General features: G+C 49.5%; 1 protein-coding gene across 3 annotated transcripts in view; it reads left to right on the forward strand.

Annotated features, from left to right (window-relative positions):
• The window catches only part of ETV1 (ETS variant transcription factor 1), a 30,433-nt gene extending 6,955 nt beyond the window's left edge, over positions 1 to 23,478 (forward strand). For 2 of the 3 annotated variants that reach the window (XM_032964866.2, XM_076069295.1), the window contains 8 exons: positions 4,178 to 4,307; positions 4,597 to 4,917; positions 5,596 to 5,909; positions 11,360 to 11,425; positions 12,825 to 12,893; positions 13,866 to 14,044; positions 15,337 to 15,438; positions 20,110 to 23,478. In XM_032964866.2, the coding sequence (XP_032820757.1) occupies positions 4,178 to 4,307; positions 4,597 to 4,917; positions 5,596 to 5,909; positions 11,360 to 11,425; positions 12,825 to 12,893; positions 13,866 to 14,044; positions 15,337 to 15,438; positions 20,110 to 20,358 (1,430 nt within the window). In that variant the 3' untranslated portion in view covers positions 20,359 to 23,478. The remainder of the gene's footprint in view (positions 1 to 4,177; positions 4,308 to 4,596; positions 4,918 to 5,595; positions 5,910 to 11,359; positions 11,426 to 12,824; positions 12,894 to 13,865; positions 14,045 to 15,336; positions 15,439 to 20,109) is intronic. The other variant, XM_076069293.1, reaches the window with a different exon arrangement.
• Positions 23,479 to 26,609: the final 3,131 nt, after the last annotated feature.

Genomic DNA, 26,609 nt, shown 5'->3' on the forward strand with positions numbered 1-26,609 from the left:
ACGATATTGTCGGTTGCCTTGGAAACTTTCTATTGTTTTTTGCTATCCGAAGTTCACGCATCAATTCCTACCGCTGCGTCTCCATTCTCTTGGTGCTCGTTGTTTTTAGTGACCACGTGCGAGCAGTCGAGGGTTCTTGTCGATCGCCCATTCTCTCGTGTCCGTGACACTGTCGCCAATTGACGAGCGCCCAGTCCCTTTGCCCACGTGGCCCCACTGCCAATGCTGCCAGGCGGATGTCTACCTCCTCGAGCAACGCGCGCGCTCGTTGTCACTTTTGCGATCGTGCGTTGGTCCAAAGGCGTCCCGAGTCTTTGAAGTGGACGCGCGGTGAGAGTGTGGACCGTACCGTGAAACAAGGTGTGTGACGACGATTCAAGACCATCGATTGGGGAGGGGGGACACGAGAAGGGGGGGGGAGCGGTCGCTCGGTCTCTGGGGTGGGGGGGGGGGGCAGGTTTTCAGAATGTTTTTTTTGTCCAATGTGCTGCTACTCTTCTTTGTTCTTCCTCGTTCATCCACCTCGTTTATCCCCCCCCACCCCCGTCTCTCTCTCTTTACTTTTCTTGCCCTTCACCGGTGGCATCTCCACAGCTCTCTTCACCGTTGCATCTTCTCCATCTCTCCTCCACCAACACGTGCCCGTTTATTTTGCGTGTGGATGCATCTATCTCTGAGTGCAGAAGAAAAGTCCAAAAGTTCGAGTGTCTCCTTTCTTAAATTAGTTGTTAGTGCCTTGCTCATCGCTATTAGCGACCAGTCTGCCAGTGGTGCAAATTCCACATTGTCGTTTGTGTGCCGTTGGATTTCACTGATTTCGGGGCACATAATGACTCGCCGCCCCGACCCTGAACAGTGAGCGCTTCAGCAGAATGTCACGATTGCGAGCGTCCAGTTATAATTTTTTTGCCACCTTAATTGCATCATTTCACATTTTCTTCTTGTTTTGAGCGGTTCTTGTTCCCTCAATTCACTTAAACATGAACAGCATTTCATCGTTTTCATCAATTTCCCCCCAAAGGTGATATTTACGCACCGCTGCAGGTACTCGTTTGAGGCCGAGTCACACTTAGAGACCCAGGACTGGTTCAGATAATCATCACTGCCCTTGGCTGCGGAGTGGGAATCGAACTCTGGTAGCCGGGCTCGCAGTGCGGTGCGCTAACCACTGCGCCTCTGCACCCCAACATGCACGCACGACATCCCCTTCTCCATCTGTGCTTGTGTACGCGGTGCGACGTTTGAAAGAAATCCAGCCGTCCAGCGTTGTCGCGTACGCGCCGGGGCCACGCATCCCCCGCGTGTTTTCTTGTCATCCACGTGTGTGAGCGAGGCCTGCCTGGGCCGCACCGACGCTGCTTGTTTTCGGAGGGGGCAGCAGCAGCACCAGGAGGTTTTTGATTGCTGACAGCTTGAGTGGGGAGGAGGAGGAGGAGGACGGGAAGTGAGCTTGCGGGTGGAGGGATTTTTGTGAATGGACTTTGGGCTGCGGAGGCTCGCAGCCTGCCGCTGCACGCTGCGCCCACTTTATGAATGAAGTCCTTTGTGGCCGGGGTGGTGGGGGGGGGTTCACGTGTCTGGTTTCAGTCAACCGAAGAAACTGCAGGCTTGGGCTGGAGGTCGTAAAACTATTTTTTTTTTTAGGCGCGTTTCCCCAAAAGGGAATACATTATGGAACATTTCCACAACCAGCCGAGATGGGGAGAGGGGGTATAATTAGTCCTGATAATGTGCGGCAACATTTATTATTTAAACGAAAACAAAAACGTAGCGTTCTTGGATTGGAAACCATTTCTTTTTTTTTTCCAACGCGCCGGTCGGTGAACGGGACCAGAGAAGGAGGTGTCCAGGGCTTGTTCAAACATTGCTCGCCAACCGACGTGAGCCGTGGCCCTGGAATCTAACCCTGCTCACTGGCCTCGTAGCGCAGCCCGATAGCCAGTGGCACCCCACCGCTCCAACCCGTTCGGTAGCATTTTTTATGAAATGGTTACAGACCGGTTGGCGGTCGTGGCAGCAGCTGAAGTTGAACGGATCCGATGGCGATGGCAGCGCTGGGGCTTGAAGAATGCCCAACAGAGAGGGAGAGAGAGAGAGGGTTGCGTTTGAAGGTCGAGCTCTCAGTCGCTGCTGCCCCGTAAAGGTCAGCCCGCCGTGTTGACGCTGCGGTTACGGGGGTCTGTAAACATCCTGCGCGTCATCGCCCGCCGGCTAAGATCGGAGATACGGAGAACCGCGTCTCCATTTATGGAACTCGTGCTGCTGATGTCCTCCTGGCACAGCCGCATCATCGGTACATGCCGTGTGACCTTGAAGGGGTTTTATTTTTCTTTTGTAAGAGATGACATTGATTAGCGGCACTGTACTATTGACATACTTTGCCGCCGTGTTCAATGTGGTGCACGTGATGTTTGTGCCGTTTGCTGCCCGACTCTCTTGGGTCCTTGCCACTGCTGCGGCCGCTGATGCTGCTGCTGCTGCCGGTCGTTCTTTGTTGCCATGCCGGTAGGCGCGGCGTGGTGCGGTGTTCAGAGTTGAAAAACCTTACGAAATAAAAACCAAAAACATGGCCACGGTTTTGAGAGACTGTGAGACACGGACAAAAACATTAGCTTTGGCATTTTCACGCAATTTTTTTAAGTCGGCCAGGATCAATGGCTTCGTTATAAATGTTCCGTTATAAATAACACAAATCGGGTGGCAGCAGGTTGCGTTTAACAGCATCATAATGGCGCTCGCAAAGGCTCTCGGATAAAAGCGCTGTCTGGTGGTGTTGTCCCGACTACGTCTCCCTGAATGCCATGGCCAAATGAGTGCCATTCCTAACATCGAGTAGCAAGGAACCCACAAACTTTAATGTAATCTCCACAGTGGGGTGGGGGGGGGGAGAAAAAAAAAATGCTGAACTGGACACACTTCAGATAGGCCTCCAACGCATTGCGTACGCAACAGATAATGGATTGCGCACGCAACAGATAATGGGATGCATTCGCCTTTTGCCAGACCTGGCCACGGCTAAGCGCTTCTGCTCCTGTCCCGCGAGTCTGCACAGAGCAGCAGGACCCCGTTGTACGGCCTAACGAGCGTTATTAGAGCGCAGATTAGAGGAGAGCTAACGAGGCAATGAGTAATGGTGCAGAATGCCTACAGCCATGGCCCCTCGCCAAATTGCCATGCTACTTCCCTGTTTATCGCACCCCATTTCGTTTTGTTTTACGGGGGAGGGTGGAAGGGGGGGGGGTCACGGATTAATAACGCAGGCTGGCAAACATCTGTTCCGTGCACCGCCACGACGCGCCGCACAGAGACGGCGATTGACGCCGGTGATGCAAAATTAAACACGGCCCCTGCCAAGTAACCGGAGCACGAGTGGGGAACGAGCGAGCACGAGCAGGCGGCGCGGTCGCTGGGTGCGTGTGCGCGGCATTGTGTGCCACACCGCGCAGAATGTTTGCGCAGTTGGCTCATCCGCGCAGGTGGCTAGCCACCAGCGATCTCTCTCGACGTCAGTCGGCAAGCGCGCACACCTCCCCTTCCCGTGCGAGGGAGCTGCGACGGCAGCCGCGGTGTCGGCACAGAGCGTCCGTTCATGCGTGGGGAGAGTTGTTGTTGTTGTTGTAAGTCTGGAAATTCGTGCCGTTAAATAAGGTTTCATTGGGTTTTTTTTATCGAAATTAATGTTTCTCACTGAGCGATTGTTTTGATGCCTGCGGAAAAGTTGATCGCTCATGCACCGAAGCATTTCTTGCAAGTCACAAAAACGCCGTGGCATATTTTTTGAGCTTGAAACTGCTCGTTGTCAAGCGATGCAGTTTAATGGATTTCTTTTGAGAGAATAAAAACGTGGCAATGACTGAGTGACAAATGTGAAACGACTCAATTACACGTTGCCACGCTGGCTTGTCTTTGCAATGTTTTTTTGTCATTACATCCAGAGAAATATAGTTTTTAAAAAAAAACTATTTTAAGCATGTTTTTGTTTCTACAAAAATAAATCCCTTTTTCTTCACGGCGGATAAAAAAAAACAACTGAGTAAGGCAAACCGAGATTCCTCACGATTGTGGGGGGCTCCCCGCCACTCCCGCGCCCCCCGCCCCCCCACCATTTGCGCTGTACCTGTTTGCCAGCGGCGCCTTCCCTGAGTGCCATTCGCATGACCCTCTCTCCCCCGCCCAGTGGCGTTCCACGCGCCGTTCGTGAAGGTGAAGAAGGAGGCTCCCAGCCAGTGCCTGGGGCCGGCGTCCGCCTGCAGCCAGGAGCCACCGCCGCGCCTCGCGTATCCCTCGCCTAACCTCGCCAGTCCCAAGTGAGGAGCGTCGTGTCGCACCGCACCCCACTGCACCTCCTCCGATTAGCACGGTTGGCTACGTACGGTGCGAAAGAAGTTCAACCTACATACATTGCACCACCACTGCATTCACACCTGGTCCGTGCGGGTCAAGAATCCGGAAAATATTGATTTATTTCAGCACCCAGCATACAACGTACAGCATATCTCTCGCCACGGCTGTGGCTATTAGTAACGTGCCACCTCCTCCAAACTCGCTCCCCTTTCAAACCCCCCCCTCCCCACCCCACGTGTCCACCGCGATTAGCGCCTACATGCAGAATGGCGGTGCCGAAGGCTTGAAGCTCGGGGGGACCCCGACGCCGACCTGCACGCCCGCACTGTCTCCCCTGCAGCCGTCGCCGGCAACGGTCGCGGCGGCCCCGGGGCCGGTGGCGCTAGCGGCCGTGTCGGGGCCCCCGTCCCGGCCCCCGGGGCCGGCGGGGGCGGCGCCGTCTCCGTCGCCCACGCGCTCCAAGCCCGGCGCATCCTTCTCCTCCTCATCCTCGTCGGTACCGTCACAGGGCTACAGCAACGTGGCGGCGACGCTGCCCAACCCGGCCGAGAGCGCCTTCTACCAGGACGGCCGGTGAGCCACACCCGCCACAAGGGGCAGAGGGCAGAGGGTGGGGGTCAGGGGTCGTGAGTGGATGCTGGTTGCAGGGCGCAGTCGCGGCGTGGATAGAACGAGGATCCGCCGTGGCGATTCGTTGAACTTGGGGTTAGAGTGTCGTCGAGGTATTGACGCTGGAATATTCGGCGATGAAAAATGCATCGCTTCGCTCACGATACGTGTGGCCAATTGAGCATGTGAGAATGTAATTATTTACGATTTTTGCAGACGATGTGCAAATGAGTTGTTGATATTACGTTCAGGCTAATGGAGACCAGTTCTGTGCAAAGAGACGGAGCAAAACCAAGAGATGGGGAAAATCAGTGACAATAATTGTGTTTTTTTTATCATAACCGTAATCATGACAATCGAATCGCTGGAGTGGTGAATCATGATTTATGGGGAACCGTGCTTGTCCACGGCCCAACGGTCACATGTTCCAACGGCCAGCAGGTTACACGCGTAATTTACGCATCGACACCTGTCAATAGTGAAGCGCATAATAATGCAGATGGGTGATATTATAATATTATTACAGAACTACCCAAGCATCTGTTGAAAAGAAGTTAAGTAATTAAATCCGCATATTTCATGCCTCGGTGTTGATTTCCACCTCCCCTCTCTGACCCCCCCCCCCCCCCCCCGACCTCCAAGGCTGCAACGACAGCTGTCGGATCCGTGCCCTCCATTCCCGCTGCACGTGGCACGCTCCGGCTGCCCGCAGTTCCACCGCCAGGCGTCGGAGCCACTCTCGGCGGGCCCCTTTCCCCCGCAGGGGCCCCCAGGCGGCCTCAAGCAGGAGTACGTGGGGCCGCAGGGATATCCCGGGGAGGAGCTGTACCCCGGGCCTCCCCGCCAGCACCCCCACGGCCGCACGCACCACACACTAGGGGGGGGGCCACCCCCCCCTTTCCAACCTCCTCCCGTCTCCATCAAGCAGGAGAGGAACGAGTGCCCCTACCAGATGGGTGAGCGAGCGTGTGCCTTATTAACAGCTGCTTCGCTAATGAGATCGCGGGTGTTTAACAACATCTCCGTAATTGGCTGTGAGCGTCGTGGAGGAGGTGGGCTACTGCTGTGCAACCGGTTTGGTTTGACCGTTTGTCCGTGCGTGCTTAGAACAGCTTTTCCGTTGTTGGCTGCCGTTATAGTTTATGTCGTTGTTACTTGTATTCGTGAAGGTGGTTTTGTGACTTGGTCCTAAACAAGGCGGAAATAGACACTTTCATTGGTGAAGAGTTTGCAGTTATAAAAGCGCCTCACTTGGCCGGTGGAAATGAACGTCGCTAAAGCCACCCACTTGGCAGACTTCACACATTGAACGATTTGCCGAGCCCCTATTCATGACTCGGTCGTGCGCATTTAAACCATGTTCACAAGCGTAAGTTACACTTAAATTCATGAATGCAAATATTCTCACGGCTGAAATAGTTTAACATGCGACAAAAAGTCTTGGCGGTGCGCCTCATAGGGTGGCGAGAGACGCCCCTTGAAGGTGAGCTCAGAAGTAGTCCCGTGTCGTAGTCATCTTGCGGGGGACTTTCTCTCATGCAGAGGGCGGTGCACCGCTCGCCGAAATGTTCCAACTCTATGTTATGCATGTTGAATTAATTTCGCACGTAGCCAACCGTGCTAATCGACGGTACAGGGAAAGGACCACAAACTGAACGTAAAAATCAGTTGGAAAGAAATGCGTTTTCAATCTTGAATAAATGAGTTTGCCTCAGTCAAATCGCCATTTGACTGAGGAGGAGGAGGAGGAGGGAGGAGGGAGAAAAAAGAACTCTGCAATCGCCAACTTCCTCTGTAGCATTTATCTTTCACCCACATAGTCAATCATGCAACTGCAGATTTTTCCCCTCAAGCCCTTAGCACGGCGACATACGACTCGACGTGGACCCAACGTCGACTTGCCATGCGCCGTATGGCAGCCATGGGGGGCGGCACGGTGGCGCAGCGGTAACACACTTGCGCCTCGCAAACAAGAAGGGGGACCTGGGTTTGATTCCCGACTCGGGCGCCTCTCTGCGGGGAGAGTCTGTATGTTCTCGCCCTGTTCTGCATGGGTTTGCGCTGCATTCGTTGGCTTCCTCCCCATAGCTGAAAACATAAATTATATTTGGTGTTGGCCAAACATCTCAATCCAGAACCCTCCTGAAAAAGAGTCTCTGGAATCTCTGTGGCTCTCCAGGGTAAATAAGTTATTGTAATTGTATCATAATTGGTTGCCTATTTCCTTATTCCTTTACCAGTGGCAAAAACGAATGCCTGGGGTTGACAGTGCAACAAGACAATAGCCACCGGTGGGTTGTATGGGGCCCACGGGAAAAGTGTCGTGCGACCATGGTGGATTGGGCCATGGTGGTGAGATGTTAACTACCCCGCCCTGGTATATCAGGAAGTCGTGGGTTCGATCCTAACCCTAGTCGTGTGGATCTTCCGTTTTTTTTTCCCTCTAAATTTTGCGTTTAAGTATTCGGCTGCCTGCTATTAATGTCCACGTCATAAGCCACTTAGTTGAGCTCGTTGGGCCCTACCTGGTCAAATAAAAATAGTAATAGATTGTGTGACGGTGAATGCGTGGCAACGGCTGCTGAGTACCACGCCCAAGCAATGCGAGCACCCTCCCCACCGGGCTGGAGCACACCAGGGGACGTCTGTGATGGCAATGAGCGGCCACGTCACGGCGGGTAGATTTTTTCAACCGAAATCGAATATTATGTCCAGAATAACAAGCGTCGAACCACTCGTTTAAGAATTGGTCGCTTGCTGCTTATGCAAACGTCCCACGAATGTTACGTTTGTGCTCTTGGAGCGAGCAAAACTGCATTGACGGACAGGAATGGCGAGAAAACGATACGAACGAGAGGGTGAAAACAAACGACATTGATAACAGCAAATCGCTGCTCGTATCGAGACGCGACCCCCCCCCCCCCCCCCCCACTCCCGCCCCGTGTCGTGCTGGGGAGAGCAGAGCATCGAATGTCTGTGTCCTCGAGCAGAGTTGCAGTGCAGAACTTTACTCGGTGGGTTACATATGTCTGGGTCCACTCTCCACCGATCCCACCACCCCCCCCCCCCCCCGCAGCTTCCCTTACCCCCCCCTCGGCCCCTCCCGTCAGCCGTCCACACCTCGTTTGATCGGCGAGCGGGCGGGCGTTGGCTGTCTTGGCGGCTCGCAGAATGGCGAGCGGCCGGATGGGTTTGACCGCTGCGCTGATTTCTCTGGCATCGTTAAGCACCCCCCCCCCCCCCGCCGCACCCAATATTTGGTCAATTCTATTGGTTGAGATGCATCTTGCTCACGAGTGCATGAAACGGCGCAGTGCTTAGCTGATGGGATATCGGATTCCCCCGGCAAAACCGCTCAAATGTCCTAAAAGGGCGTATTATTGATCCGCCTTGTCTCGCTGAATAAAAAAAAGTATCCGGGGAAGGGAGCGGTGGGGAGGGGGGGGGCGCCTTGCCGTCAAGCTCGTTAGCTTCAAAGCGGGGAGGTGCGTGGCTGAGGTTGGCCTTGCCAGTGGCACTGGGCGAAAGAAGCTCGTGATGACTGCACTCCCACTTACGAGCGGTTGGCACAACGTTAGCGATCACCGATTTCCAAACAAATTGCAGTCGCTTGCGTGGACATGGCGGATAGAGGGGGGGAGATGTGCGTTATCTAGCCTCGTGGAGCTAATTTTAAAATCGTGCCGTTTTTAAAAATGTAACCTAAGGTGGTGGGGGGGGGGGGGCAGCAGTTTTGGAGAAAGAAAAAACCGCGCCGCTGTGGTTTCTGCGTTCGCTTGGCAGAGCAGCCCAAGACGTGGGAATCTGTTCCCGAACAAGGCAGCGGCACCGAGTTGCATTTCCATTCGTGCGTTAAGCTTATTCCATCTGATGTTCGGAACATTTCTAAATCCAAGACACTTGTTAAGAATGGAGAGCTCCACGTCCCTCTGTGCACACTTCTCTCTGCAGGCTGCCTACCTGGAAAATCAACTTCGTGGATGACCGCTGTCGTTTGATATCATGACACTTGTGCGCCGAGTTTCAGCCCTGTCTGGATATCGGTGCATAATGCGGCATGGGGTGTGCGTGAGGCTGCGCGATGACTCTCCTAAAGACGATCCGCGACTGGGATATTATCAACAAAACTTAAAGTGTTAAGGTATTCCTGTTCGGGACTTGGCCACTCAAAAACCGACCAAATCGATCAAACGGTTCACCAAAACTTGGGATGAATGCCACAGAAACAAAAGCGCTCTCTGCAAACGTGTTTTATTGTTCCCAAATATCCTAAATTATTGTTGATTCTAAATGTGGAAGGGAAAAAAAACTGGAGGGCCAAGAGAAAGCTCCACACGACCCCCTAGGAGAACGCTCAAACTCAAAAATAGACAGTCGTCAGGGTCGGGATCGAATAGGTGTGAGTACCCACAATCTTTACCCCACCACACGCAACCTGCCCAGTGACTAGCTATGCCGTAGCCATGTCTGTTGCTGCTGGGTGGACAGAGGCGAAGGGATTTGAGAAACTTGCACCGTCGTTTTAACCGCCGCTTGGGGATATCAAAACGGCGACGTCTCGATTGCAAGTCCAGACACCATGGGCAGCATCGTGTGTCGATTTTTCGAATACAGCAAACAAGTGTTCTTTCATCAGCTAGCACCATCATTATCAGCCGTTCCAGGTGAGGGAGTTAACATCACGCCACCACGGCGCCCGAAACACGTGCAAGCAACTCGTCGATTTCACAAAAATCGATCCTCACGCTCGCGGCACGTAGAATTGCTCGTTGGCGATTTTGTGCAAACGAATCGCACAACGGGGGCGACGGACGGCAGACGGTCGAGAACAATGACGGAGTCAGATGGGTGTGGTTCTCTTGTTCCTTTCTCCTTTTATTTTGTTCCCTGTCTTTTTCATACCCCCCACCCCCCATTCCCTCCGCCTTGGTTAAAAGAATTTAACCCTCGGCCCCTCCCCAGCCAAAGGCCACGTTAACCCTCCTCCCCCCCCACCCTTCTGCCACTACTTGAGAAACGTGGAGCCATCGTAACGATGTGTGGCACCGTTGGCGGCACGCTCGACTCCTCCAATTCCAGTCGTTGCATCTGCCTTTGTGGACGACTCGGGACTGTCAGGAGTGACCTTCGCGATGATTCTGTGTTATTCTTCCTGCGCGAAAATGAACACGGGGACACTGCATCGTGTCCGTTGGCGACCCTGGGCACTTCCACGTTTCTATGGTGGAGGGGGGGGGGCAGCTTCATCCACAGAACAACAGCTGTTGAATTCCTACAAATTAGTGCTCATTTTATTGACCCTGGATGAGTGATGGGTCGCCTTAAACCGCGCCCTCCCCGACCCCTTTCCTCCGTGGATTTGAACTTTGAACTTTGAACTCGGCGATCTCCGGATCATGAGATAAGCGTCGTAGCGTCACCAGCGCGCATCGTCGATTTGCCTGTGACTTTCTTGATGTCCTCGTGCTGGGCAGCGTGCCCGCTCCTCTGTGACGTTTATCGCTGCTGCGTTTATTATAACGACGACTGGATCCAACTTCAGTTTACAGCGTGTGTGTGTATATATATATATAGGTCGACCCGGCCTCAAATGAGTACCTGGTGCGATGTGTAAACATCGCCACTAGGGAGACAAAGGCGGCTGGGCTTGGTGCTGGCCACCCACCCCCTCGTGTGCCATGCCGGCCTCATAGTGCTCGCTAACAGCACTTGCCCCAACAGTCTGTTACAGGCCTATACGGGGGATCTTTGACTTTGTATATAGAAAGACAAAGGACAGAGACCAACGTTCCCCCTGAAACCAGAAGGGACTGTTGAGGTAAGTGCTGTTAGCCCCGGCCTCCTGTGCCTGCCCAACACTCGTGTGGACATGCCGCAACAGCTCCACATTTAAGACGAGTCGACCCAGAGCGTTGGACGCTAACCACCGCCTTGCCGCTGCCCGCATGTTTGTACGTGTTTGCACGTGCAGACTTGCAGACACGTGATGCATGCACATTGAACTTCTTTCGCACGATACGTAGCCGTCCGTTCTAATCGGAGGTGCGGCGGAAGGGCAACAAACCGAGCGCAATAAAAGCAGTTCTAGCGAAATTAACTTTCAATCTGGATGAGTTAAAGGCGCCTAGCTTCGGTGGCTTCTTAATATCGGAAGAAAGAGCATTCCAGATGGCCACGGAAGCGCATCTGAATGCGCGCGATGCGGTGACCGTCTTTGTTCGATGGTCAGGCAAAAAGCGGCTGCTGCGAGGATGACGGCCGGAGTTTGCGTGGTGGTGGTGGCTTACGCTCCTTGACGAGACCGCCAAGGTATTGTGGTTCATTCGTGGCACGTACTTTGCGTTTGATGATTGCGACCTCGTATAACGATGTGTGTTTCTCCCTGCCACCCCTTCCAATTGCACAGACATGCCCAGCTGCCCACCGATGTACATGGGTGGGGACGGCTTCACCAACTCCAAACACAGCGAAGGTCGGTCGGCGGCAATGAGCTGCTGCTCACCCCTTCCCCTGTCAACCACCCAGTACCCCTCCCCCACACCACCCCCAACCCCTGCCCCCCCCCGCCCACCCACAGCTCCTTGGCTTCCAATTCACGATAGTTGCTGCCTTTGTTAATCTCCGTCGGCACCGTTGATTGCGGCGACGGGCATCAAGATTTGCACCCGTGCCCACAATGGGAAGTGGTAATAATAAATTGCTAATTAAAGCGTTGGCCTACCATACATTCGGCAATAACGCTGCCTTAAATGTATGTCACCGGTGACATTTTTGGGCAATGGTGCCTTGTTCACAGCAAGACAGGTAGGAGTGTTAACAGTGGCAGCTGCCTCCGACGTTTTTTTTTGGGACGGTACCGCTGCGTGTTGTTCAGCACGATGCCCGACGTTTCGCTGCCCGTGCCGGGAGGCGTCTCCGCCTTGCCGAGTAATGCGCGGTCCAACCCAGCATGACCGCCGAAGGCTGCGCCGGGCTATGCCTCTGGCGGTGGCGTAGGTGGCCGCTCTTGAAAAATACTCGCGCCCTCGTCGTCGTGGCTCTTGAGTCATCGTTCTAAACGAATGACTCACCGGCGTCAGTGAGTCGGCAGGTTATTTTTAGAGCCCCCGCTTTGATGGGGGTGGGGGGGGTGCTTTACGTCGTCGTATTAAATGTGCAGAACCCACGCCGCGTGTTTGACCGCCGGATTGGGTGACCAGAAAAGCGGTGCCTCGAAACCCCCCCCCCCCCCCTCCGCGGTCCCCCACTCTAGTGCGGTTGTTGACACTTGGGAATGAAGCGCTTCGGTGCGGCGGCAGATAGCGGTGTCTTGTGCGACAACTCCGGCCGGCGGCGGCGGCGCATCTGAGGCTCGCTCGCAACACGGCTAATTGGAATCGGTGATCGTTTGGGCCGCCCCCCCCCCACTCCCCGCTCGAGCAATTCTCAAGCCATCCAGTGTGCTCGTAATTGTTGTCTGTGTAGAGGAGGAGTGTGTGAGTGTGTGTGTGCTACACTAACGTGGGGAGCGGTAGTTTAGCGGTTAGCGCACTGCGCTACGAACCCGGCGACCCGGGGTTCGATTCCCGCTCACGGCCAACACCAGTGATGATTATCTGAACCGGTCCTGGGCCTCCCATAGGTCGCCTCAGCCGCAAATGAGTACCTGGTGTGTAAAAATCGCCACTGGGGAGACAAAGGCGGTCGGGCGTGGCGCTGGCCACCCACCCCCTCGTGTACCATTCTGGCCTTCATAGGTGCTACTTGCTAACAGCACTTGCCCCAACAGTATGTTAAGGCTATACGGGGGAACTTTGCCTTTGTTTTGTGCTCACTTGGTGACGCGTCTAACCCTGTCTCCTCCACTTACTGTTGTGTGTGTCTGCGTGCAGCGTTCATGTACGAGAAGGAAGGGAGGTCGTACTATGACGATGCCTGTGTCGTACCAGACCGGTTTGAGGGTGCGTTCATGGCATCGTATTTCGTGTTTTCAATTCTAGATTAGCTTTCAAAATGCAAAGTGAAAACAGATTCAAGTACACAGGACGACCACCGCTCACGAGCTGTGCTGGCTTTCACATGCGCAATACCCACAATGTGCTCGGCATACAAAAACAAAGGTCCCCGATTGTAGACTCCTGGGGCAAATTTATTTTTTTGCCTTTAACTCTCCGCGTGCGTGCGTGCGTGCATGCGTGTCTACGTAGATTCTTAAAACGTGGGGGATATTCATTGTTGTAGTTTTGGGGTTGTGCTGCATGTTGTTTTGGCACGATCTCCAACGCTTTGCTCCACGGGCTTGGCGCTTGTTCACGAACTCGATCGAAGAAGCTCCCAGTAGCCAAACGTCAGACGTCGTGCCGAACAACAAGAGCAATGCAACACAACCGGGAACCACATCCGGGGGAGCCGTATGGCACGAACGCGAGGACCTGCGCTGTCGTGTCAGTCCACATGGGCCCATACCAAATAGTTCACTTAGTATTACCTGCGATGGCAAAGCTTAAGTCGTACCAACTTCTTTGAATTATGAAAACACTTTTTATGGAACAATTAAGCAAGCAAATTAATCCACATTAATTAGCCACATAAACAAACTGGCGTCACTCAATCATTTGACACCTCTAGAGTTACCGAATTTGGGTACCAAATTCTGTTCGGGCCCATGGACTCCAGAAGTAGAACAGTCTTCTTCTCTCACGTACTTACTTGGCCTGGCCAGGCAACCCAGCATCATCGTCATAGGCAGTGTTCAGAGCTCTCAGTCCTCCATGCAGTCTGGTCAGAGGGCAGTCCTTCGCATTCTCTGCGGGTCATGGAAAGACGCAGCGTGTAGATGTTTTGATGTGCACGCTGGCGTGAAGGGCTCTGGCCTACAGGGCTGTGGCCTAAAGCGCGCCAGTCTAAATCTTGCTGGTGCTGTGGCGTGGCAGGTGGGGACGTGAAGCCCGAGGTTTGTGGGTTCCGCGAGAGCCTGCCGCCCGTGTACCCACGCCGTGGCTCGCTGCAACTCTGGCAGTTCCTGGTGGCGCTGCTGGAGGACCCGGCCCATGCCGGCACCATCGTGTGGACTGGGCGCGGCATGGAGTTCAAGCTGCTCGACCCGGAGGAGGTAACTGCTACTAGCGCTGTCACGGGTTTTTTCATTTCAGCCGGGTCCGTCTGGGAAATAGATACACACCCGGATCTATTTCCCAGACAGATCACAGTGCACACGCAATGCACTATCCACTACGCGACCGCTCCACCTCGTAAAAAAAACATCTATCCTCATAAACGTCTCTTTCATTTGCAAGATCTATTGTCTACCGCTTTTCATATATGTACATATTTTATCTTTTCATATATCTATTACGAGTAACTAGTATTGCTCCTTCAAAATGTATAAGCAAAAATGCATCTTATCAATATACATTTCAATAGCAACAATTGCATCTCCAAATTCTGCAGAATTTTGTAATGCGTGCACTTTTCGCACAGATGTGCGGGAACCCACAGAACCGGCACCAACAATTGCCCAAGCTCTGTGGGCCCTATGTTGGGTTGTTTGGCAAACTCCACGGTTGGAGCCTTGATTGTGGCTTTGTGAAGCTGAATTTACTTACAGCACCACGAGTGCAAAGGGGGCTGCCACTGTCCTGGCTGCTGGCTGAATTGATTTTGTTTCACATCCAGCAAGACTGACAGTAAAACATTGACCACAAAATTGGCTAATTCTCATTGCGCTCTTGACCATGAATTAGATTGAATACAAAATATTTTACCTCTGCCCCCACAACTATGCCCATAACAATTTCTGATCCCAATTATGAGCGGATTGCTGGTAACATTGTTGCCAATGCCTTCCACTGGGTGTTACCCACAGTCTCCGAGACAACCGTGGGCGAATTCCGGCCCCTAGACTCAAGTCGGTTAAAATAAAAAATAATCCACCACGGAACCACTGACTTCCTTTCAGGAGTAGTTATTAATTTATTTCTAGCAACACTTGCTCGTGTTAAGAATTGATGTAACCAAAAACAACTGAAACATTCACTGTAATTACGAGCCATTTCAATAAGCTCTTTATTTCTTCAGATGGTGGCATATTTAAATTAGTGGTCCAGATGTGAATTGTTTTGTTCTTCTCGTCAACTTTGCCGCTTTCTCTTTTGGCCCGGGCGCGCACGCACACACAAGCTTTAGCGGTCTCCCGGGCAGCTCGTGCGTGGTGAAGTTCGTTGTTGCGTGCTTAATTTTTTGGAAGGAATTTGTTTTTCGACGAAGGGAGCGGTCGGAGTATTGACAAAGAATCGATAAAAGCAAGGAGAGACTTACTAAACGCAGCAATTTTTTTCCAGATGTTAGTATCTCCCCTTGAATGCTTGGTGACCAGTTAATTAAACACGGCTTCATCCTGCACAGGTCGCTCGGCTGTGGGGCATCCAGAAGAATCGGCCAGCCATGAACTACGACAAGCTGAGCCGTTCCCTGCGGTACTACTACGAGAAGGGCATCATGCAGAAGGCACGTGCAAGCACAGGCGACACGCGTCCTCATCAAAGAGATTAATTTCAGCGGGGTTCGGGAACCCGGAGAATATTTACGCACCCACCACACGTCATCCAGCGCATTTATCGCGCTACGCCCATTACTTGCACTGGTCTACAGCCAAAATGCTTCCGAAATAAATGTAGTCCAACTTTACTCATTCTGAGTCGCTAAGAATGAAAATGATGCTTAAAATTGTTGGTTGGCTCTAGTTTTCAAGATATGCTACTGGGTCAGGATATACGACACTTGACTTGGAAATGGCGGAGGATACGTGAGAGTATGGATACGTGAGTTATAAAGTGAAGGGATCTCAATTTAAACCAGAAATGACTCAAATATATCTTTGACTGGATCTATGAATAAATCTATGACAGTACTTGCTTTTTGAGCAAAACAATGAATGATGCAATCTGAACCTGGTATTGTGTCATACATGATATGAATTGCATCATGTTATTCCTCGAAGTCATGGATGATACAATCATAACTAGGCTTACATCCCTCTGCTGAACAAATTGCCCTATATCAGCTCTAGAAATCATACAGTGTCGTGCTCTCTTATTTGTCAGTGTTTGATTTTGCAAAGGGACACATTTCTGTTGAGCCAAAGTGAGCAGAGATGCCTCGTACTTGTGTGACCAAAGCAGATCACTTCTGCTATGTTTGTGGTGAAGTGACGTTCTCATCACAAAAGTGCAGGAAAACCACTATGGTGAAGAAAGCCTATCACCTTTATTTTGGCTGAAAAATTGGAGATCAGGACAAGATGTGGGCCCCACACATGCTGTGCAACACTTGTGCAATAAATCTTCGCCAGTGGTTGAACTGGAAAAGGAAATATATGCCTTTTGCAGTGCCAATGATTTGGAGAGGGTCAACATATCATTTCAACAATTGTTACTTTGCATGGCACCTCCAGTTGGGAAAGGTGTCAAAGAAGAAAAAGTGGACTGTGCATTATCCAAACATTCCATCAACCATACGCCCAGTACCCCACGGAGAAGGACTGCCCGTTCCTGATGCACCAGAATCATTCTCACCTGAGTCAGACGAGGAAGAGGGATTAAACTTCTGGTCCTGAACCATCAAGGTCACATGACCCAGATTTTCTCCCATTCCTCCTCCTCTGAACCACACCTCATAACACAATGTGAAATGAAAGACCTTGTCAGGGATTTGGAACTACCCAAGAGTAAGGCAGAGCTGTTGGGCTCCAGACTGCAGCAGTGGAATCTCCTGGCAGGTGATGTTAGGATTTCCATGTTCCGTGACCGTCAAAAGGATCTTGTCCCATTCTTCTTCATGGAAGGTGATCTTGTAGCCTGCAACAACATCGATGGCGTGATGGCAGCCCTCAGCATCGTTCATGATCCAGATGAGTGGAGACTGTTCACTGATTAATCGAAGATGCGTCTTAAAGCTATTTTGCTGCATAATGGCAAAGTTTTGCCATCATTTCCAGTTGGTCATGCAGTCCATATGAAGGAAACATATGACAACATGAAACAACTTTTGAGGTGCATAAATTGACCAAAATCAGTGGCAGCTTTGTGGCGATTTGAAGGTTGTTGCTCTCTTGCTTGGTCTGCAGACTGGATGCACAAAGTACCGCTGCTGTTTTCTCTGCGAATGGGATAGTCGTGCGAGAGATTCTCACTATATCAAGATAGATTGGCCACTCTGAAAGTCATTGGAGTCTGGGAGGAAAAGTGTTCAGCATCCACCACTTGTTGAATCAAGGAAGATTTTATTGCCAACCTTACATATCAAGCTGGGTCTGATGAAGAACTTTGTCAAAGCCATGGACAAAACACAAGTAGCTTTCAAGTACCTCCATTGAAAAGTTCCAAGGTTAAGTGAAGCTCGGATAAAGGATGGTGTCTTTGTTGGTCCTAAGATTCGTGAACTTCGAGATGATGCATTTGACAGTGCACTGCATGGCAAGGAAAAGACGGCATGGAAAGCCTTCCAGTTAGTGGCAACATTTTTTCTCGGAAACAACAAGGCAGACAACTGCAGGGAGTTGGTGGAAAACCTCCTCAAGGCATACAAAAGCCTTGGTTTCAACATGTCACTAAAGATACATTTTTAACATGTCTCGAAAGATACATTTTTAACATGTCACGAAAGATAAATTTTTTGCACTCTCATCTAGATTTTTTCCCACCGAACTGCGGAGCAGTGAGCGACGAGCATGGCGAGCGATTTCACCAGGACATTGCGACAATGGAGAAACGCTCTCAGGGCAAACGGAGCCCATCAATGCTTGCAGACCATTGCTGGACAGTGACAAGAGATGCCCCATGTAATGAATACAAGAGACAGGCCAAGAAGCTCCGAGTAGACACTGACTAAGGACTAAACTATGTACTTATAGACACGTCATAGTTTGTTGCCTTTTGTTTAATAATACATTTTATCTCTACAACCCCTTTGCTGATGTTTAAAGTGTTACATGAACAGGACACGTGACACGTTGTCATGTAAAGCAACCATAAACACATGAAAAGGTTTACAATTTATGAGAAAACTTAAACGTGACACATTTTTGACTGTTTGGCCATGTCGGGTGGTGGAGGGTTACGACACATTTATAAATAACGCGATTTAACCCAAGAACCTTTATTATGAATAATATTGGTCACGAAAGCCTACGTGTTAAACTGAATTTATGAGAAACTCTTACTATCTACACTATACATACACGTAAAATGTAAAAACTTAAATATCTTGGGAACAGTAGCTAATCAGTTGTTTTAATTGTCACATTTGAATTCAGCACATCAAAATCCATAATAAACAGCACATTGCATCTCTGAAGCAGACGACGTCTAAAAAAATTGTACACCGGTGTTATTAGTCACCTGCCACCTGGAATGTTAGCGACCCAGAATATATTCGGTGAGAATACGAACCCCCCACCCCCCCCAGTGCGTCTTGACGGCGACACCAGAGGCATTCCGCTATTTTTCTGCCGCTGACACTTGCATAAAGAATAATAACGACGATAATGATAATTCTATTGTGATTTGGTTAAGTTTTTATCACTAATTAAAAGTTGTTTCGGCGCCTTTTCATCTCGTGCAAAAATGTCGATTTTCAATACATTTTTTTTGTAATTCTCAGCTTAAATGTTTTTGTTGCACGTGTTCGTAATTGGAAAGTTCCCGCGAGATTACTGCTCAAACGCGTCGTGCCTGCACACTGGGCCATGTTACTTTTTTTGGAGGGGGGGGGAAGGGTGGGTGGAGAAGGGGGGGGGCATGGGTGTTACCGTTTTAGGGATGGTCTCTTTGTAGATTCAGAACCTTCTTAAAATGGCACTGTCTCCTAATTGTCCCATCGAGTCACTTTCCTTTCCACAAGTTGCCTTCCATTCTTTATAATATTAAAGTGCTGTTGGCTCCTTCTTTACTTTGCCTTGTTAAAATTGTGTATGAGATTATTGTCAACACTTGGGCTAGCTTGGTTACATTTAAGACGTTTGTAAGTACTTTCCTGTACTTAAAATGTCTTGACCCAGGATCTCGCTCCCTTGCAGATCCTGCTGCTGCTCCGCGTGTCTCAAAGGGTTTATTTCCTCTCCTGGTTAAATAATAGAGACTGTGCTTAATTAGTGCAGTCGACTCGATTATCCACACAAATGACGAGGAGGACTGCCGTGAATAATAAAAAAATTGCGAACAATCCAAAAATATCAATGTATGCCAAATTCCCCATGTAGGTATCAATAGTATTTACTTTTCTCTGCCATCGCACATCTTGGTGAATTTTAAACTTGGTCGGATAAATGACTCAAAATGAAGCACAACTGACGATTTCGATTTGTACTCTTTCGATTGAGAACGAATGCGAACGATCGACCGGTCTATGATGCGCGTGCTCAGCGATAAGACTTTCCTGCTCCTCCCACGCAGAAGACTCGGCCCACGAAGTGTATTATAGAAGAGCCACTCCAATCAACATCAATCAATCTCCACCCACTGTTGTAAAGATATGTAACTACTGTACTATAGAGGCGATCACGTGGATTTCGGATTAACCAGAGCTCATTTGTTCGGTTCGAAGCACGTAACTTGTAATAAGCATTTCCAAGAATAACAATGAATGTATGACTGTTTTTAGATTATTAATTTGGGCTTAAGGGAAAAATTCATGAGTTATTAATTTGTCAAAATCTCAGGTGCACGATTAATCCACAACACCCTCCTGAAATAAGAATCATGATGCTTTCCATGACGCTTTCTGTGACTAAACAAACACTAATAATTATGAAGTGACCTTGGTTACGTGAATGGTAAGACTAAGTCAACATTGAAATAACAAACGATTACATTTCACTGTATAACTGGTAACATTACACATAGAGCCATAGCGTCGCGAATTACCAATAGGATCTATTACGGGGGCTCCATTATATTTCAACCATTCTTAAGCAGTATATATATACACACACACATTTTGTAGGTGTGGAGGGGTGCAGTCCCATACTGGGCATCTATTAAAAAAAAAAAGAGCTTCCATAGCTCATCAAATTCCTCCTGCCTAAATAAAGATTCTGATTCTGAAATTCCAAGGACCTGTACTGCAGCCCCTAAAGCCCCCCCCCCCCCGCCCCACCCCCCTCCGACCCCACCATTGCAGGTGGCGGGCGAGCGGTATGTCTACAAGTTCGTGTGCGACCCGGAGGTGGTCTTCTCGCAGGCCTTCCTGGACGGCCAGCGGCCTCTCGTGAAGTCGGAGTGCCGCAGAGCGCCCAGCGACGGCACCACCGTGCCGCTGTCGCACTTCGACGACTCCACCACCACCACCACCACGGCGCCGCCGCCCCCCCCCACGTACGTCGGGGAGTTGGCGAGCGCCGCCACCTACGCAGATGCCTACAGCTACTGACGTGCGCTCAGGGGCTCCCCTCCGTGGGTCTCTCCGTCCGTAGGTTCTTCCGTACACTCGGTGGTGTCGCCCTCTCGAGCGGTGCAGGCGGCGCGTCGTGCCGCGCTGCAGCCCCCTGGGCCCGGGGTGGTGGGGGGGGGGGGGGGGCCAGGTGCCAGGATATGAAGATTCGGGGATATTGGACAGTAGGGAGGAAGGCCCCATTTGGTTCCTCGCATCGGGGCCCACGTCAAATTCCGTTAAACCGCTCGGTCTGTAGGTCCCTCCGTGGGTCCTTCCCCCCCCCGACCCCTCAGCCACCTGACTGGTCTATCTCCTACGGCCCCGTCCACTCACGTAGGCGAAAGAGGGTTTCTCCCTACTGCTGGTGGGGGGGGGGGGGGGGGGCACGGCGGGGAGACAGCACGGTCACGCGGTCGCCCGCGTCGATGGAGTTTTCTCGCGGTGCTTCACGTGACCGCTGGAACCACGGTTAGCGGAGCGATATGCCTAGCCCACCGAAGAGGATGACGAGGAGGGGGAAGGAGGGGGTGAAGCGGGGGGGGGGGAGGGACGGCCGTCCGAATAAATAAATATATTGCTCATAAACTGAACGCGTGTCTTGGCTAATGCGGCGCACCCTGCCCTCTCTCACCACACGGCTTGCAGTGTTGTCTTCAGGCGCCCGCTGAAATAAACCCCCAACCCAGTCGTGCGTCGTGGTCCCCTCAACTCATCACGCCCCGTGACGGGATGGATGGGTTTAGACGCGAGGACGAACTTGCTCTCTCTCTCTCGCTCTCTCTGGCTCTCTCTGCCAACTGAATGAGTGTGCGTTTGCGCACAGGCTGCAAATACAATAAAAGCTAACGACAATCTGTTGCATAATTTGCTGAGCAAAATGTTTGTTTTGTATACCGCATGTAACGTAAAGCGAACTTTGTAGTCCCGCCCGTTTTGTACGTCGTCGTCGTCGTCGTCGTCGTCGTCATGGCCGCCGTGACGAGAAGCTCCTGAGGAGCGAGCAGGCGGAACTGTGCCGCAGCCTTCGCCGAAGAACAGGAAGAAAGTGTTTGTAATTTAGTTCAAGTAGCTATTAAACACGGGTTTTTTTTTACGGTTGGATAAATTGTCACATTTCCTACCCACCGCCCCCCCCCCCCCCCCCCCCCAAAAAAAAAATCTATATAAACGTTTAGTTTTGGGTTTTTTTTAGTCGCTAAATTAAGTTGGCGTTTGCCCACTTAATAGCTTTGTTGTTGTTTTTGCTACCCCTTGGACATGGACAGCTCTGTCGGCATGTATCCTCACAGTTGCGATGATGAAGATAGAACAGCCCTGCGGAATATTTTAAAACACCTACGCATTCTGGGTAATATATTTGCCTTCCCGTGTCTCCGCATATTGATTATCTCGCGGTCTTCTTGGCCATCCAGGCTTTGGCCTTCCAGACTTAACCAGCAGCATTTGTTTCAACGTTGAAACTGGAGATCAGAACTTGGTTTGATATTTGCCAATGTTTTTAAGAGATTTAACGCACCGGGCTTAGGGCTTTGGATAGAGCAGAGATTGGTACCACCTGAACTGGTAATGATTTAGTGGTGATACCTATTCCTTTATCAAGGAATCAAGTATGAATCACACGTACTTGTGGTGAACATGCAAACAAACTGATAATATATGCATTGTATTTGAAACTGATTGGCCTACACCAGAAACAGTCTTCTTTAGGGCTCAGCCTCAGCAGTGTCAGACCAGAGAACGCCAAAAGGCGAACAGCACAAAGACAAACAGCACAAAGACAATGCACGTATCAGAGCATTTATAGCTAAGGTGAGTAGCTATATCATGGAACCTTTTTGCCAGTATTAAAGTATGAAAAATTAGAATCGCTTTTACCCTCGATGTTTGACCATCTTAACACTTGTTTTATTGCCATAAAGGGTAAAATCTATTATTTTTCATACTTTGATTCTGGCACTAAGGTCCCATGATACCTATTCCTTAATATGGCCATTAAAACCACAATAAAGTGAATTTGCGAAACAACCTTTTAATTAACATTTTTTCATTGTAACTTGCCAACCTTGGAAATGTAATTCACAAACAATTGCAAGAGCCCTGTGAAACTAAATCATCCGAATAACGTTGAACCGTCAATCCACCGTGGGTCGAAGGCATTCTCCCGCACTGTGTCGGTCATGGATCTGTATGACCATTCTCGACGATGGTTGGTCTATGTGGGTTGGTCAAGTTAGGAGGGAGGAAAGTTGGGGCCTGACCCAGAATCGGTTAAGATATTACTCTCCGCTGTTAGCCGTGGGCCAGGAATCTAACCGAACTATTTGTAGCACGGTGTGCTCGCCACTGTGTGATCACTCTACCCCCACACACATTTGGTGTATGGCATAAATTTCATCTGTGGGATTTGGGCCAAACAAAAACACGGCCAAGTTGCCTCGCCGAGTGTGAGACCAACATTCACTTAAAGCTTCCCTGGGTTTTATGGACTTTTAGGGTGAGGAGTCGGGCAGATGCGGTTGTCCGCAGCATTGTGGGGTGGTGTGTGTATACTTTCCGCATTTATTTCGATTGTTTACACTATTGCCCGACGTTTTAAAAAAAGTGTAATTCGTTTTCAGGTACGTTGGAATGTTTGAAATATTTGTACTGTTTTCTAATTTTTATATATAACATAACGTTTCGTAATTTTGTATACACCTACGCCATCGCTTTTCATCGATATTGTATCAAGTTCATACGTATAATGACTACAACAGCGTATAATTACCAAATTCATAGCTGTCCTGTTTTCAACAGATAATACAGCGCATAAATCCGCGACGTTGATATCTGTTCCGCTTGCGTTTCCTTGGCTTTTGCGTATTAACAGCATAATCATAACCAGCGGCATTATGGCCTTCATGTATGTACGCGTTATGTTATATTTACTCTGACCATATTCCATAATGATGCTACTGATAGTGCTTGTTTTGTATTCTGTACATACATGATTAACAGACACTCAGCATTACATGCGAGTGCGTTGTATCGTTTCTGTTGTGTTGTAGCCTTGGGTACATCTGTTGTTCATTCCGTACATTTGTTTTACAGTAAAAAAAAAGTATGAGTTACGCAGAAGCGAATCGTCTCTGTGGTTTTATTGGTTGCGCTTTGTGATCGGGGCGAGGCCCTCTCCTCTCTTCCTCGCACGGGCTTTTTTCCCCAATTGCCATTGAAAGAACTAACGGAAACCGTTTGACGTGGAGAAATCGTGAGTTGCCGTATTTTCCAGGATTTCAGTCGACTGGAAAATAAGACGCACCCACCCAAACTTGTGCCCGGTGTCAATAAAGTTATACAGATGGTATCACACACGGCGAATGGATTATAAAGACCCCCCACCCTCTGCCCCCCAATGTTTTTTTAAAAACAGAGAAATGTGTGTCTAACTGGATAATGCAGTACCAAAATAAAATAAACACCTGATTCGGGGTTTGTTTGTTTTGAAAATAAAATTTCATTTTTGTTTTGGTCCATCGGTCCAAACTCTGTACACGTATTGTATATTCTGTGGCGTAAATTTAAGGATGCAACAAATTACATTTCAATGAAGCCGCACGTGACAGATCTCATGCATTCCGATCGCAGATGCTTCGAATCGTGAAAACAACGCGCGAATCGACACACGCGACGCCAGGAGCGGTCGCTTCAGAGGGAACAACGCCAGTTTTAGTGAACGGACACGATGTTCGACGTCGATTTGGGGCGCGCGCGCTGACAGGCGACCAACGCAACGGCAGCGCCTGGAAACAACCGAGGCGGGGGGCATGATTATTAAGTGCCGAGTTCTGCTTGTGCCACCCACGAGCCAAGGAGGCTTTGTTGTTACCACCTGCGGTGGCAAATGCTCCCTGTATCCACCATGGGCAAGTATCCACTCATGAGCGGAAAGCTTCGCGTGTATACCCGCTTTTTTATGTTATGCACGTTTGATATTTATTTTTAAATTAAGTAGATGTTTCATATCGCGTTTTTTTTATCATTTCCATGACCATATTCGGTATCAAACACCACGGGTGACCTTTCCATGGCACATTCGTGATCTGGAGATAGTGCTTTAAGAAAACTTGCCGATAGCTTTTGCCCCACCCCACTTGGTTACCGATGATAAGCCAACGTTTGGCCCAATGGATTAGGCACCAATAGGGAAACCCATTGGTCGTGACTTGCAGGGCTGTATCAGTGAGGTGCTATAATAATAGGCTATTGTGGAACGGGTACTCGGCATAATTGTGTTTTCAGAATCCGAATATTTATCATGCAGGAGGAATGCGATGAGCTATAAAGCTCTTTTCACATAGTAGGGGCGGGTAAGAACGGTACAATAACAAACAGTACAACAACACGATCGTAGTGCAACGTACAGGCAAGGCACACAAATCACCCAAAAACACAGACATACAACGAAACCATCTCCATCCTACCAAGCAAAGCCCACTGAGGTGTTAACTTATGTTTCAGAAGCGGCTGGCCACAAATGATAGCTCAACAAAGTCGCCTTATCACGTGCCGTCCCGCCCTGCCCCCCACCCCTCGCCGTTACATTTAATAGAATCTTAATGAAAGGCCATAGACAAGAGCCATAGATGTATTGAAATAGGATACTAGCATACGTAGTAGAGATGTCGTGAGATGACAAGACAGAATAATTTTCATGTTATGTTGATAGTTTTGTTTTTAATTATAGTTTTTTTGTTAGTTTATTAGCGGTTAGAATGTTAGTATTGTATGCACCCCCGTTTTTAATTAATCTGGATCCCCAATACGCTGCTTGGAGCCGGTCCGCTTGTCCACCTCCCGTACCCCCCCCCCCCTCTCTCTCTGAGAGTGAACAAAAAGTGCACAGCACAGTTGTAAATTATGAATGCCTAAAAAAGCAAACAACAGACCGCCTTCCCTGTCTCTCCACTGGAATCTTTTTTTTACACACATCAGCATTACGGCCTCCTGGGAGTGCGCAAACAATATTAGTCGCATCGCTTCAACTTAAACTCTGGCCTGGTTTTGACAGTCGGTATCTCTCGTCCGACTAATTACATTTTATTTGTGGATTGCAGTGTTTGGTGGTACTGCGTTTAGCAGTGGTGCACAAGTACAAATAATAAAAACTCAACACATTTTCTTAGTTTTTTCGGTAAAGTCACGTTGAAGAGAAACAACAAAATAACAAAATATATATAAAACAATAAAAAATTCTCACGACGTTTCGACCATAACTCAAACGGTCATCATCAGGTGTGTCGGTTTGCAAACCGCCTTCCCTGTCTCTCCCTGTCTCTCCACTGAATTTTCTTAGTTTTTTCGGTAAAGTCACGTTGAAGAGAAACAACAAAATAACAAAATATATATAAAACAATAAAAAATTCTCACGACGTTTCGACCATAACTCAAACGGTCATCATCAGGTGTGTCGGTTTGCAAACCGACACATCAGGTGTGTCGGTTTGCAAACCGACACACCTGACACATCAGGTGTGTCGGTTTGCAAACCGACACACCTGATGATGACCGTTTGAGTTATGGTCGAAACGTCGTGAGAATTTTTGATTGTTTTATATATATTTTGTTATTTTGTTGTTTCTCTTCAACGTGACTTTACCGAAAAAACTAAGAATATGAATTACTGCAGTCACGAAAGCTTTAAATCAAAATTCAACACATTTTGTCAACACTTTAGCCTTGAAAAGGAACAAGCTATAATAGGCGACGTTTCGCACAATGACACTTCATAGCACGTGATTAATTTACGTGCTATGAAGGACCATTTGGTAGAAACATTGGATAAATATATTTTTTTCCCTTTGAAGGCAGCAGTGTTATTGACGAATGTGTCTAACATTTATTAATATTATAAATGCAATACTGATTTTAATTACGATTAATTATTTATTCTCCGGTGTGCGACTGTGGATATCCAGACCAGACAATGGGACATACGACTCGATGCCCGATTCACAAATACGAAAGTGAGGCGGCATCACAGCGATTCCCTCCACGACTGCTGACGCAATTATCTGGCTTGAGCACCTCAATGCCTCAGAACATCAACAGCCCGATGAGCGCATCTCCTTCATGAATTCAAAATGAAAGAAACAGGCGACAGTAGTGCGACTAGTGGCCGTGCACCATCGAGTAAACCACTGGAGCGTGGCGCTCCTTCAGCGGAGGCAGGAACAGCAACCAAGACACGAACCATCTCTCCTTCCTGC

The sequence above is a fragment of the Petromyzon marinus genome, chromosome 2 (assembly GCF_048934315.1).
Source record: "Petromyzon marinus isolate PM22_M1 ecotype Great Lakes invasive population chromosome 2, UKy_Petmar_22M1.pri1.0, whole genome shotgun sequence".
NCBI classification, from domain to species: Eukaryota; Metazoa; Chordata; class Hyperoartia; order Petromyzontiformes; family Petromyzontidae; genus Petromyzon; species Petromyzon marinus.